This window comes from Rhamphochromis longiceps, linkage group LG22 (genome assembly GCF_057381845.1).
Source record: "Rhamphochromis longiceps isolate RC_006_pf linkage group LG22, R_longiceps_female_GT1.1, whole genome shotgun sequence".
Taxonomy (NCBI): Eukaryota; Metazoa; Chordata; class Actinopteri; order Cichliformes; family Cichlidae; genus Rhamphochromis; species Rhamphochromis longiceps.
In genome coordinates this window covers 11,535,013-11,550,402 of record NC_140577.1, presented here as the reverse complement: position 1 = coordinate 11,550,402, position 15,390 = coordinate 11,535,013, and the positions used below count along the sequence as shown (strand labels likewise).

Genomic DNA, 15,390 nt, shown 5'->3' with positions numbered 1-15,390 from the left:
GGACATCAAAGCCCTCCTCAACAACAAGAAGAGGGCTTTCAGAGGGGGCAACAAAGAGGAGGTGAGGAAGATCCAGGTGTTACTAAAGGACAAGATCAGAGAGGCTAAGGACAATTACAGGAGGAAGCTGGAGTGGAAACTCCAGCAGAACAGCATGAGAGAGGTGTGGAGGGGCATGAAGACCATCACTGGATTCAGGCCAACCAACAGCAGGGGAGCTGAGGGAGGTGAGAATAGAGCCGACGAGTTGAATCTGTTTTTCAATAGATTCGACACCACAGTGTCTGCTCCCACCCCCACAACCTCACCTGCAGTCAGCCTGGAATCCAGAGCCACACCACTGTGCCAGCCTCTCTCTTCACATGTTGCCTCCTGTGAGATTCCTGACACCCCTCCCCCACCCATCACCTTCACTCAATACCAGGTTGAGATGCAAATGAGGAGACTTCACTCAGGCAAGTCTGCTGGACCAGACGGAGTGAGTCCCCTTGTCCTCAAGACCTGTGCCCCCCAGCTGTGTGGAGTCTTTCATAAACTGTTTATGCTGAGTCTGAGTCTGCAGAGGGTCCCGGTGATGTGGAAGACATCATGCCTCGTCCCTGTACCAAAGACGCCTCGTCCCAGTGGCCCCCAGGATTACAGGCCCGTGGCACTGACCTCCCACATCATGAAGACCCTGGAAAGGCTCATCCTGGACCAGCTGCGACCCATAGTAAGACCACATCTGGATCCCCTTCAGTTCGCTTATCAGCCTCGTCTCGGAACAGAGGACGCCATCATCTACCTGCTCAATCGTGTCTACACCCATCTGGACCAGCCGGCGAGCACTGTGAGGGTCATGTTTTTTGACTTTTCCAGTGCTTTCAACACCATCAGGCCGACCCTCCTGGGTGATAAGTTAGCAGCGATGCAGGTGGATGCTTCTCTGGTGTCCTGGATTGTTGATTACCTGACAGGAAGACCACAATATGTACGTCTCCCACAGTGTGTGTCTGACAAGGTGATTAGCAACACAGGGGCACCACAGGGGACTGTCCTCTCCCCCTTCCTCTTCACCCTCTACACCACAGACTTCAGCCACTGCACAGAGACCTGCCATCTTCAGAAGTTTTCTGATGACTCTGCGGTGGTTGGATGCATCAGCAGGGATGATGAGACAGAGTACCGGGCTGTGGTCGACTCCTTTGTCACGTGGTGTGAGCAGAATCATCTGCAGCTCAACGTGGCAAAGACCAAGGAACTGATCGTGGACTTCAGGAAGACCAGGAAACACTTGACCCCTGTTTCAATCCAGGGGGTCAGTGTTGACATTGTGGAGGACTATAAATACCTTGGAGTACACATTGACAATAAACTGGACTGGGCTAAAAACACCACAGCACTTTACAGGAAGGGCCAGAGTCGTCTCTATTTTTTGAGGCGACTGAGGTCCTTCAACATCTGCCAGAAAATGCTGAGGATTTTCTATGAGTCTGTTGTGGCCAGTGCGATCCTCTATGCTGTTGCATGCTGGGGGAGCAGGCTGAGGGTCGCAGATGCCAACAGACTTAATAAACTGATCCGTAAGGCCAGCAATGTTGTGGGGATGGAGCTGGACTCCCTCAAGGTGGTGTCGGAGAGGCGGATGCTGTCCAAGATAAAGACAATGTTGGATAACACCTCCCACCCACTCCATGACATGTTGGTCAGTCACAGGAGCTCGTTCAGTGAGAGACTGAGATTACCGAAAAGCACCACTGAACGACACAGGAAATCATTCCTGCCTGTGGCCATCTCCCTGTACAACGCATCCACTTAACACACTGTTTGCTGCTACAGCTACACATGTTTCTTTTCCAACTATTTATTTATAAGTGACTTATGTATGTATGTATGTATATATATGTATATATTGTACTATTCTTAGTTAGCGTATTGTCCGTCTTGTCTTAATGTTGGTTTAAAATGGAGCACTGTAACAAAAAATAATTTCCCCCAGGGATCAATAAAGTATTCTGATTCTGATTCTGATATTCATATCCCAACTAAATGTTCTTTCTTTTGGAAAACTCAGCACACTGATTTTCATTCTAATGTAAAGTAAGTTTCAAAATAAAAGCAGTAAATATTTTACAACTTAAAACTGAAAAAATGAGTTTTTTCCCTTATATTAGAGTTGTATCAGAAAGACGTATAGAGAAAAACATGAAGTGACATTTTTGCCTTCAACTGTGGTTTAAATCAGTCCCTCCCTTTTATTTTCATTTCAGACATAAAAAGTGTGTTTTCCACAATCAAATCCATAAAAACAAGGACAATGTGACAAGAAGGAAAATCCATTACAGCACAGATTCATTTATCCGCCAAGCAACTACAGACAAAGGACATTTGGTCATAATCTGACATTTAAAATATACAAATAAAATAACTCCGCTTCCGCTCCATAAATACAAACAAAGACATTTTGGGTTACGTTAGGCACCTTTTCATTCACACATTCTTCCACACATGTATATGAAACAATTATTTAAACCTCAAAGAAACAATTAAAGAGAATTTATAAGTGAAAATATATATCTTTTAAAAAAGGTTTTGCTTTTTTAGGCCATTATTTTACACAATTACAAGTTTTCTAAAGGTAGAACTGATTTCAATCAGCATGAATTCACAGCAAACTTTATGATAGTAAAAGAAAAAACTGTTGCATCTATAGTGGTTCAAAAGTAATTTTCACTTTCACACACTCAAACATTAGTTTTTTTTCTGTCCCAAAACAATTAGGTTTACAAAATACTTAACAATCAGCTTTTTGTAAACTATGTACCCCGTCTGTAAAACAATCTTCAGCATTTCCTGCTTTGACATATTTCTCTGCCCGAATTTTGCAGCTGTGTAGTTACTTGGCAAATAAAATTAAAGGGTTACAAACACGTGATTTAAACCCCCTTTGAAAAATGTAAAGGACAGAAGGATTAAATCAGAGAAAAATATTTTTTGATGGCGTAATCACAAAATGTGTGCGTGCAGATTCTTCTTTCTCCATTTTCGTGATATCCTAGAATGAGTCTGTTTATCTTCCTGAGAAAGATGATGGATTAAAAAAAAAAAAAAAAAAACCCTCTTCCGGTTTTCTTTTTTCCCTTAAGTGTTTAAATCTGAGACAAAACAGATAAGTTATTTATGTTTAGTTTGCACCATAGTTCATGTCTGACTTTGCTCTACCTACGTCCTCGTGTGCTCTTAACGACCACCATACAGGTGGATCTTGGTGAACGAGACAGTCTCGAAATAGTCTTTCTGGCCCTTCTCGTAGATGACAAAGATGTACTTGCGGTCTTCTACAGAGGCGCTGTCCAGTGATGTCATACTGGAGTAGCCGCTCGGACCCGCCCATATCTGGACAGCTTTGTTCTCCCAAGACATGCCGTTTGTCAGCGACCATTTCAGGGTTAGATTCACTCCTGAAGGAGATAAAGCATCACTTATTTATCCACTCAACTTAATCAGGATCATTTCAACCTGGGTTTTTTCTCATCAGTGAGACTCTGTGTTTTGTGCTGATTAAGCAGTTTCCACCTGTACTGCAAAGATTCAGGGAAACAAGGTCAATCTATCTGATTACAGCATTGCATCATGGTATCATTTTCTGCCAGAAAGTTTGCCTCAAACTGGCGTGCATGGATCACTGCGTAGCATCAGATTTCTGTGTTTACTTTCAGTTCAAATTGAAACCGAAATAAGGTGAAAGTCACTTTTTTATGAAGCTTTACTGAGCTTGTACTTTAGCTCATATGTGAATACAGTTCATAAAAAAGTGGAAAGTTGCCATGATTTATAGAGCTACAGTAAAAACAAACCAGATAAGTTAGGGGAGCTGAAATAAACTTAATTATCATTGGATTCCATAAGAATATAAAGTAGTTATTGTGCCGTAAAGGAAAACACTAAAAGTGGCCAAAGTAACCAAATATTAAATTAAATTTATTAGTGAATACTAAATTTACTCAGGAACTAACTGGGTGGACATTTTTGGGGTAACAGGACATGAATATTTAATAATTATAACTAATGCAACTGATATGAGCCAAGAGTAGAAACGGGAGCAGAGATCACCATGTTTCATATTAGCATTTCTCACTAGAATGGCATACAGAATACATAAAGAGTAACATTCTTAATACACAAAACTAACTTTTTGCTAGTCTTACACAGAGATGAAAAAGCTTAGTGCTCGTGTTTCTTACTCTTTTGCTCATTGGAGGGGTTGGTGAAGTAGATCACGCCCTCTTTTTGCAGAGCTCCGGCTGCCACTACAGGATCCACCAGTGCCTCGTCAAAAATCAGGCCTTCTAAGGGCAGGGTCAACCCTCCATCATAGCTGTGCACCACAATGCGGCACCGGCAGTGGTAGTTGTTCTGGTTCCGGACGTTGATGGCGATGGTCCCGTCAGTCAACTCAATTGGCTGCAGAAGAACAGACGGAGAAAAGAGTGTATCAAAGGTGAAAGATTATAATTACAATTGTAATAGGGATGCCTTCATATAACTGCACTGAATAAAATAAATGGGAGAATCTACACTGAAGTTAAAGACAAAAACAACAACTTTCTGTCCACTAGAGGGCAGAACCACACTTCACAACAGTGCACTATGAGCATTCACGCTTTCTCATAATGTCACTAAATAAACTAATGCTAACTCCCCTTTAACTTAATAACCACCAAACTTTATTTTTGCTGCTACAAGTGTGACTTTTCCCCAAGAACCACTTGATAATTTTCTGTAATGCAAGCAAAACAAAGTCATTTTAAAACTCCACATAAACATTTCCAAAGACAAGAGAGAAGTGGCTGTTTAACGTAGGTCTATCAGAAGATTCAAATCATTAGTTACACTCAAGAACAAGAAGACCAAATTATACTTTTCCATAAAAACAACTAATAGAGCCTCCACAGGTTTGGAATATATTGGTTGAAGAAATTAAACCAAGATTAACTGATACCAGAATGATGGGAAGATACAGAATGGAGAAAGAAAGGAACTGTTCATGATCCAAAGCAAACCACATCATGTGTCAAACATGATGGAAACAATATTATGACATGGAAATTTACGGCTGCCAATGAAACAGAGTCACCAGTGTTTATTGATGATGTGACTGCTGACAGAAGCAAACTGCAAACCACACTCAAGAATTTCACAAGAAACTGGATATTCCTCATAGGCCAAGCGAGTCACCTGATCCAACCAAACACGGCACGCGTTTCAGTTATTAAATAGAAAAGTGAATGTAGAAAAAGCCTCAAATAAGCTGCAAGGAAGGAAACCATCTGCAGTAAAGGACTGACAGAGCATATTAAAGGAGGAAATGCAACATTCGGTGATGTCCTTGACTTCAAGGAGTCGTTATTAAAAGCATTAAAAACAATCCTTATGTTAATTTTTCCTATCGTGTTTGAGCGTCTGAAATGGGGGACTGTGCATAAAAAGGGCCATCATTTATAAACAGTTAATCGTTTTGTAATCGTGAATTAAGCTGAAAGTCTGCACTTTTAAATCCATCGTAGTAGTGTAGTGAAACTCTGGTATTATTTATCCTGTACCACTTTATTTATAAAGCAAGTAAGTGAAGGAGATCACCTGATGTGCGATGATAAATCCTTCCACAATTCTGGAGCCGAGAAAGCTCTATCATCTCAGAGTTTGCATTATGTCTTTGGAACGAGTAAAAGCACGTGGCCTTCTGACCTGACCTGCTGACCTGTACACAAACATGTGCTAGAGTAGGTATGAAACAGCACTGTGCTAAAGTATGCAGATGACTCTGTTATTGTTAGTCAGTTGCAGGAGGCCAGCCTCATGATTCTGTTAAATGGCACGTTGAGTCCTCTCTTCAGTTAAAAAATGTCAAAAGATGTTAATCACTGATTGGTCTGATTTTAGGAAATGTTCTCACACACAACAGGTCACAGCTATAAAGGGCCAGGTGGTATAACGTCTTGAGTCTGATAAACATCTTGGAACAATTATTGATTCAAAACTGAACTTTGAGGCAAACAAACTGTGAAGCTGTGAGCACAGAAGGCACCAGCAACTGTCCTGCTTGAGGAAACGTTCTTTCTTCCACAAAACCACGATGACTTTATCCCGCTTTCACCAAGTCTGTTTTGTCCTTTTCCTTGGTGGTCTGGATATTTATGTGTAAAAAAACAGAAGCTCACTCAGGCACAATGTTAAATTACAGGCTGACTGGTGAGCCACAGCTGAACCCAGCTTCTCTGTATGTCAGGCAGTTACAGCGGTTGGCTAGTTAACTTTCACTTGATGACTCACAGCCGTTGCATAGCGAGTTTCAATCTCAATCTCTTCAATCTCTAAGGATACAAACAGAGTAATCTAAAGCTGAATGATGTTTGATCACCACTGTTATGTTTATATAAATGATATGCAAATACAGGATATGGAATGTGAAAATGTTTAACATTTGCTGATGTTATGGCTGTTTGTTGGTTTCTTTAATGGTAATTTTAAGTCTGATTATTTTGCTCAGGTATGTAGATTTGAGGATTGGTGTAAATCTTGTTATTTGCTGATTAATGCTGACAAAGGGAAACGCCTTGAATTACACAGGCTCAAAAAACAGGTTTTTCACTTTCTGATCAGTCTGTTTAAGTCAGTAAAAGCTTCAAGCGTCTGAGGACAAGATGACAAGATTTATGGGAAGTATGATTTATGGAAAATATTGATGTCATCAACAAGAAAGCTAGTCAGAGTTTTTTTTTTTTTAGGAAGTTAAAAAGTTAAAAGTCAACAAAAACATTATTTTTTTGGTGTATGTCAGCTTCAATATCTCCATCTGGGATGGTAACCCGAGTGTGGCAGATAGAAACAAACTGGGCAGCATTGTCAGAACTGCTGTTGGTTGACAACAAACCTCATTAGATAATCTGTATCACACTGGCGTCTTAAAAACGCCGTTCTGTTGTTGCTGTCTGAGAACGTCCTCTTTATTCTGATGCCACTAGGTAGAAAAAAGGTGTGTATGTAGTTATTATTGTATGAATAATTACCAGTATTTTTATTATGGATTGATTATGAATTGATCTGCAGCATGGTGAACCAAAGAAAGTTTTCCGCTAATGTCGACAACAAAGTTAATTTAATTGTGGAAATGACAAAAAAACTCTGTAACTGTTCAAATACTAATGGCTCTAACTGTAATCTCTAACTGACCGACGGCACCAGCAAACATACCTGGCACTCATCAGGGTTGAAGTCCTGCGCTTTTTTCTTCTGGTTGTAGGGGATGCTTTTCAGCGCTGCACCGTTGTACCAGGTTTGTCCGTGGTCGTCGCTCAGGATGCAGAAAACACCGTCGCCCTCCAGTGTCCCATGACCGCAAACCACCAACCTCCCCTTTGCAGGATTGAAGCGCTTCTGTAGTCCAAAAGACACAAACAAAAAACAGTTCAGGGATGCAGCTGTTGGTTATCATCATTTAGTATTTTTTTAATGTTTAAACACGGTTGGTGAGCTGAGAAGTCAGAGAAAACAAAGAGGAGAGGAATTAAACGAGTGAGCTGTGTTCAAATAATTTATTTATTTTTTTTACAGATACTGTTTTGTGTCATATTACTGATTAAAAAGGTGTAATATCCACAAACATAACAGCTCTTAAAGATTGATATAGACTGTGGAGAGAAACAAGCAGCTGCAGACATTACTGTCTGGATTAAATGCATTCAAAGCTGAAAATAAAGCTATGCATCTGGTTAAATTCAATTGAATAAAGTCCATATTAGAAAGGCAAGTATAAATATAGCTCACACAAAAACAAAGAGGTTCATTTACTGAATATCGGTGCTGTTACACTTGCAGTGCCTTACATTATGCTCTAACTTTTTCTTTTATAAACCAGCTTTAATATTCCTGTGTGTGAGCTGAGCACCTCTATGCAAGCAGAGGTTTGCTTGTCTGGAGCATTCATGTGTGTGTTAACACCAGCGATGATCTCAGAGGAGCAACTGCTGCTGCCCATCAGTCTGGGTTTCCAAACAATTTGAAGTTGACTCAAAAGTGGAAAACATTCAGGACAGCTGCTGATCTTCCCAGGACTGGACGTCCCAGCGAATTCACCCCAAGGTCAGATGGTTAAATGCTGGGAGAAGCTGGATAAAAATCCCTGAGAGCTACATCTCAGACTCAGCAGGCCTCATCTAGCAAATTAAATGTTACAGTTAATGTTCGTTTAGAAAAAGACTGAACAAGCACAGCTTGTTTGGAAGGGTTACAAGGAGAAAGCCTGTCTTCTCTAAAAAGAACATGAAAGCACAGCTTAGGTTTGCAGAGTCGCGCTGACTCCTGGAACAATGTCCTTTGGACAGACGAGGCCAAAGCGGAGCTGTTTGTTCATCGTGCACAGCACCACCTGACAACCAAACACAGCATATCAGCACAAACACCTCATACCAGCTGTCAGGCACGGCGCTGGAGCACCTAGCCACAGGACCTGAGCACCTTACAGTCATTGAGTCATAAAGTCAAACAGTGGTGCTACAAGCTACTGAATCACAGAGTGTACTTAGTTTTTCACATGACTGTAGCTCATAATAATAATAAAAAAATTAAAAAATGAATCTGCATGTTCTAGGGAAGGCAACAACATCATAAGAAGCAGATTTTATTACAGCAGCGTTTATAGTTCACCTCGCACTTAACATAATGTTTCAGTGAAGGTTCAAAACATATCAGCAGGTTGCGGCATTAATTGGGATTCTATTATCTATTTTTATTTCATAAAAAGGTAGACCAGTGTATCCTCTGCTTAACGAAATAATACTTCAGCACTTCCAGCTCACTTCACTTCACACAGTTAGGACCCTTTCATCATCGACAGCCTTACTCTGACCTCTCAGAGGCATGCAAGGGGAAAAAGTGACATTTCAACTGAACATTTTTCATACTTCTCATTGTTCTGGAAACCCCATTATAGTTTTAGGGAGCATTCATGGTTACGAATTTATGCTACACGTTCGGGTTTCACACTTAGGATCCCAACTGCTCAGCCACTGAGGTGATTCATAGTATATTTAGACATTTAGTAAAGACACAAACATCCCAACATGTACACTTTATCTTCCACTGATGCCTTTCTTATTTATGTCTGATTTAAGTATTGCTTCCCTGTTTAGGATTAATGAAAGTATTTAAGGAAGTCATGTCAGTGTGAGGTATTTTGATTACAATTACAGGTAACTGAAAAATACTCAAGTACAATCGTTAGACCACAACTAAGACATACTGTGCATCAAATGCAACAACAAGAAGCTCCGTTTGCATCTGATTCTGAGTCCATTTTAATAAACTAACGCTCTGTGAGAGGTTTATATACTTTCAGCTGCTACTACTGACCCCTTTTTGTCTGAAATGAAACAAGAACAAAGCCAGGTGTCGTTTCTCTAATCTGGACAGAATAATAAAAGAGACAGCAATCACGAACCAGTGCAATCCTCAGTAATCCTTTATCTTCTGAGCTCATGACTTCTTTTTTTTTTCCTTTTTATTAAAGCTGGCCTGTTTTTATGACAGCTGCACATTGCAAAACTCTGATGTCAAACTCAAACCAGTGCTTTTGTACCCGAGTCACATTGGAATGTGTGTGTGTGTGTGTGTGTGTGTGTGTGTGTGTGTGTGTGTGTGTGTGTGTGTGTGTGTGTGTGTGTGTGTGTCAGTCAGAGTGTGACCCCATAAACAACTTCCCTTAACCTGCTGGTCTGGAAAATCCAACAGTTCATCTATATGTAAAAAAGCACTTAGACTAAAACTGACATAGCTACGTTAATCCTACCGTAAAACAATAAGACAAGGTACAACCTCTCCCATACTCCCAGGATGTGGGGGTGAACGCCAGAACACCCTGGAATGTCACAGACCCCCTAGGATGAGACATTCTTTCAATATGCCACCAACTATATACTTCTAAACACTAATGATTACATGTAGTATTCTACCATATGCAAACTTATATCATTAAAGGATTATACTGACTACTAAGTACAATTTTCTATTGACAGATAGGGAGTCAGATTGATAAAGAATGTAGTCTACAAGTAGGATCAATAAAAGGCTTGTGGCTTCTAATGCATGAACACACAATCACTCTTTTTGCTAAGCATCAAAAGAATATTCTTAATGCTAATTTAATGCAAATTAGTTTTTGCACATTACACCTAAACCTCTTCAGAGCATAATTACAGAGGTGGAAAACAGATGCATGGAGCAAGATTTCAGGAACAGGAACCAAATTTACATTATAGCCACAGAGAAATCTGCCTGGAAAATCTCACTTTAACATCTTGAATCGTGACTCTGTGATGGGAATTGCTGAGCACCCAGGAGCTCATGATCACAATAAAAATAAATCCAGCTTAAAGGTCGTTTCACTTACATTTTAGCTCATTTTACAGCTTGAAAAGTTCTCTCACTTCAGTGTCACATGTCTTGTTCTCTCACCTGGAGGCCGAGGCCCGGCCCGGGAGCAAAGTTCTTCACGCCGAGCGTAACCGAGAGGTTTCTGGGCGGGGTCCAGCTAAGGCCGTCATCCCGGCTCTCCACCATCATGATGCTGGCCGGGCTACAGTGGTAGTGGTGGAAGCACACTGAGTAGATCAGAATCACTGAGCCCACTTCCTCGTCCACCACAACAGAGCCCAGGTTTATGCCATCCGGTGCCGCCCCGTCATCGATAATAAAGGTGGTCGGGGACCAGGTGGCTCCTAGAGAGATGATAGAGGAAGAGGAGGAGATGAAGCAGAGAAAACGTGACCTGTTTTTTGTGCTTTTGTGATTTTTACTTTTATTTCAAGGCTCAGTCAGCAGAATTTATATCATCAGTCTGTTTGAACACTGCGTAGAACTCGTTGATCCAGTTTCAAGGTATGAAATGTTAAAAAAAAAAAAAAAAAAAAAAAAGGTAAATATAAATAAAACCAAACATCTACTCAAAATATCAATTATGGTTGATGCTAACAATGACATACACTCCCAGACATTCATTCAGAAGCGATAAACTCTCCTCATTTGCGCCCATGTGACTGCTGACTGTTTTCTGACACACTGTAAGTTTTGTGTGACTGTCTATCTCTTGCAGTGGTCTTGCCTTTGTCTGTGGAGCGCCGCAAAGCAAAGAATTTCGCTCCAATGTCAGAAGAAGAAGACTTCCTGGCTTCTGCAAACGCCAGCAGGCTTCCTTTGGGGGTGAAGGTGAGCAGCGGGATCCTGTAAGTGTTCACCTGACCCTGGGCTCCGCTCACCCACAGCAGCTGCTCCTCAAACACCAGGGGGTCGATCTGAACAGCGGGGAGAAGGGAAGGTAAAAGAGAGGGAAGAGATATTTGTGAATTATCTGTAGGCAGGAGCATTTTCAGCATGCTTCAGGTGTCATGTAACAGACAAACATGTGATCTGGCTTTGAGTTCAGGAAATGAAAAGAAAATCAGGTGATCTTGCTTTTCCTTTAAGGAAGCGATTTTGTGTCCTTCAGCCACTAGAAACTATTATCAAAGGTCTAAAGTGGCATCCTGGCACCTAAAATAAATAAATAATTCAACCTGATAGGTAATCTGGTACAGAATAGTCTAAATCAGTTCATTTTTCATGTGGTGCAGCCTGACAGTCCTTTCAGCTATGACTATGAAGGCAATTAAAGTCATCACATGGCCCTGTCGTGCACCAACTCTACTGAAGCGAGGAGCTTCCTCCTTCTGTTTTTTTAATATGTCAAGTAAGTTAAATTCAACATTTCAAACATCTCAACTTCTATCACCAAAAACACAAACTGTTTCTGTGCAGTTTGAATATTAATACATCTGTTAGCTAAGGGTAGAGCTGCAGTATTTTCCAGGAGCACAAAAGTGAATATGATTTCACACTGACAGACAGGTCAGGAGAAGATGAGAGATTATTTTGAAGGGTAAAGACTGTAACAGATAAACTGGAAATTTAAAGCTTACATACCACGTCCTAGTGCATGCCAGATTTTAAAATCAGGCAGTGGATCTGTACAGGATGTGCAGCTGAAGTTATCTGATTATCTAATATCTGAAGACTATCCTCTGATAGTTCTAACATGTTATTAAAAGTGTATACTGTGTTGTATGGTTTACAGCTGCATGGTGCACTAATGCAGGTCAACAAAGCCATAAGACAGATAGACAGCAGACATTTACGTGGGAATTATGGTTTTAAGTTTTTTCATAGGATTCGACATAAAGTTCTGGCCATGCAATAATATACTCAGCTGAAATTAGAGTTAATTTTGATAATGCATTAAAATAAATGTCCATATGCATATGACTAAGTGACACATGTTGCTTCTAGAAGGGTTTTGGTAGGAACAATCAATACGAATGTAAGCCTTTCTTTAGTAACACTTACCAAATTCCACCTTTACCCTAGCTTTAAGGTTTAAAAGCAGCAATGATGATTCATGTAACATCAGTACTGTAGAAACTTGTTCTTTCAGGGGTCACAACAGCTCAGCATTTCATATCTGCCTCCATCTCACCCTATCCTTAGCAACTCCCTCTGCATGTCCTGCTTCACATCATTTGTGAACCTGCTCTGTGGGCTCCCTTGTCGACGTCCTGGTTTGGCAGGTCTCTAAACCTGAGCTCTCCCTCTGATGTGCTCATTTCTAATCCTGGTCATTTTGAACAAAAATGTTAACATCTTCAGCTGCACCTTCTGTCGTTTTGTCAGCACATACGTCTTCAAACCATACGTCATAGCAGGTCTAGTAACAGTTTAATTCTTCTCTCCAGAGCATGCCTGCACCTCTCCAGAGTCTCTTCCACATGCTTAGTACTCTCACTACAGATCACAATGTCATCTGTAATCATAGTCCATGGAGACTCCTGCAGACTCCCAATGCATGTGAAGGTTATCCTGTCTAACGCTATGCCCATCAGTCAAAGTTACAACTCACCAATAAGACAAAAAGGCTTTTAAATATGATGGAAACTACCATAGAGAAAATGAAGCAGCAGTATATTTTGAGAAACAGAGTCACTGTCTTTTTTTTTTTTGTTAGTGTGACTTTAAAGTGTCACACGAGAGGAAATGGTTCGAAGTGATGTGTGTGTGTGTCATAACTGGCTAAAAATGGTCTGTTACCAGAGAGAGCAGCAGCCCAAATAACAGTGAAATAACAGAGAATGCAGACTATCTCATGAGGCCACAAGAACAAACTTCTTATGGTGTTTACTTAGCAAGAGAGATGGGCAAGTTTCATTCAAATGTAATATATCTGCTTTAATCCCAGCATTGTTAACGCGTCCCACACAAACTGTTTGTCACACATTTAGTTTGTTAGTTGCAGTTTGCATTCAGCAGCAGGCTGAATCCGCGAAGAGCAATAACCCTAAGAAATGCGGGGCAATAGGCGACAAAGAAACTAAACTACATGCGCAAACACAGAAAACTTCAAGTTCCCCCAACTGCCAAATCCCACTTTAACCCCTGGTTATATCCACTGTTGGGTTGCTTGCCTTTAGATTACTCTCCACCCAGAAAACAACCGCGCTAAACTAGATAAGTGATGGATGATGATTTTACTACAGTCATTGAACGTCTTTGCACTGTTTTATCTCTGAAGCAGGAAATATATAATATTATTTTTCTTTTATATATTCTTATTGTTATATGGTTGCGCGTTATATGACCTGAATGAAAGTAAAGTGCATGTTTGTAGTCCATCTTCTAAAGTTGTAGTTTCAGCACAGACATCCGCTGTCACATTATTGCTCAGAAATTCATGCCGAGCACTTAGCATGCTGTTATGAAGAGACACTAAGCAGATAATTGCGGGCTACTGTACCTGCTGAGGGCTGACGTTAGAAACACAGCAAGACACCACAACAAAGAGCTGTAGCCAAAGAGCAGCGAGCCGGCTTCCTGCTGCCATGTTGGCTCTTTCTCGTAACTTCTTCTTCTTCTTCTTCACTCCGGCAGACACAAAGAAGCGAGTGAGGAAAGAAAGTGTCGAAATAAGTCCGCAAAAACAGAAACAAAAAGAGTAGTAGGGATAAAATTCTCTCCTCTACTTCATATACCGAAAGGCCTGCCCCTGTGAGTCATATGACCCAAGGTGGAGTCACATGACTAACGTCACTCGTTGCCTACTTCGGATTTAATGGTATTTAACCTGACATGTTTTCTATAGCCCTTTATTAACTATTAGAAATTTATTATTATAATTATTATTATTTTTTTATTTGGACTATTTTGAAAATGTTACTTTTCACTTTAATTGCTATATTTTATTGAGTCTACAAGAAAGCCTGTATGCAAGTGGTGTAAATACATGTATAAAATTGCAAATACATAATATTACACGTGTTGTGACATTTTTAATTAATTATTAATATAGCTGATGGATCAGCAGGACTTACATCTATATCGTCTTGGCTCAGTTTTTTCTCGAATATACATCCGGAAATACCGTCCGTGCGTAAATATGTGCATCTAATTCAAATTTACTTATGCACTAAATTATCATATCTCTATTCACAATACAGCAGAATGGATGCACTTATTACTTTTATCCAAACTGTGGCAGAATATCATGAAAATAGCACAGACGTCAGGCAATCTAAAGTGTGCTGTACAGAGATAATCATGAAATCGTGCACATACACACCACAGAACCACAGACCAAAAAACTCAAATCAGCTGCAGAAAACAATCCTTTACATTTAACTAGTGAAGCTGCAAACATCAGCTCAGTGGGCACTAATGACCCTCCTTCAAACTGTTCTTTAGATTTTATTCAAAGAGTGTATGCATAAAGATTTAGATACATATAAAACATAAAGTTTATATATTCTTGTCACGATCTGGTTACAGGGACTCAAACGCAGAGCGGTTAGGTGTCTCCAAGGTGTAGTTTATTTACAGTGCCAGTGCAATGTATGTACAGGGAAGGGATCTAAAACTCCGGGGAATCACAGGGTAGCTCTCTCACACTCGCTCACGTCTTCTTTGCTCACACTCACACACGTTCACACGGCAGGGAGGACGCAGGTCCGGGGGGGAGAGAGATCTGAGGCAGAAGAGAAGGAAAGTCACCAACTAATCACAAATCACGAATTATGAAGCACAAGTCCACAGGAGCTGTGAGAACACTAACGTCAGTAGTACAATCCTCCAGCGACGAGAGGATCTGTGTTCCAGCCTCAAATAGTGCTCCCGGTGATGACAGGTGATTGTTGTCAGGTGTGTGTGTGGGCCAAGGGCGGGAGCCCACAGTGAGCTCCGTCCAGGCAGAGAGGGAGAGAACAGAAACAGCAAATGTAGCCTTGTGGGGCCGACCGGGCAGGCACGGAGACCATGACAATTCTGCATAATACAGTG

General features: G+C 40.8%; 1 protein-coding gene across 1 annotated transcript; it reads right to left on the bottom strand.

Annotated features, from left to right (window-relative positions):
• Nucleotides 1–2,195: 2,195 nt before the first annotated feature.
• On the bottom strand, nucleotides 2,196–14,111 carry LOC146643453 (sialidase-1-like). The gene is made up of 6 exons (XM_085396372.1): nucleotides 13,856–14,111; nucleotides 11,138–11,327; nucleotides 10,492–10,754; nucleotides 7,234–7,416; nucleotides 4,224–4,443; nucleotides 2,196–3,440 (listed from the first exon to the last, which is right to left on the bottom strand). The coding sequence occupies exons 1-6, from the start codon at nucleotides 13,940–13,942 to the stop codon at nucleotides 3,220–3,222; spliced, it is 1,164 nt and encodes a 387-aa protein (XP_085252498.1). The 5' UTR covers nucleotides 13,943–14,111; the 3' UTR covers nucleotides 2,196–3,219.
• Between the last annotated feature and the right edge of the window lie 1,279 nt (nucleotides 14,112–15,390).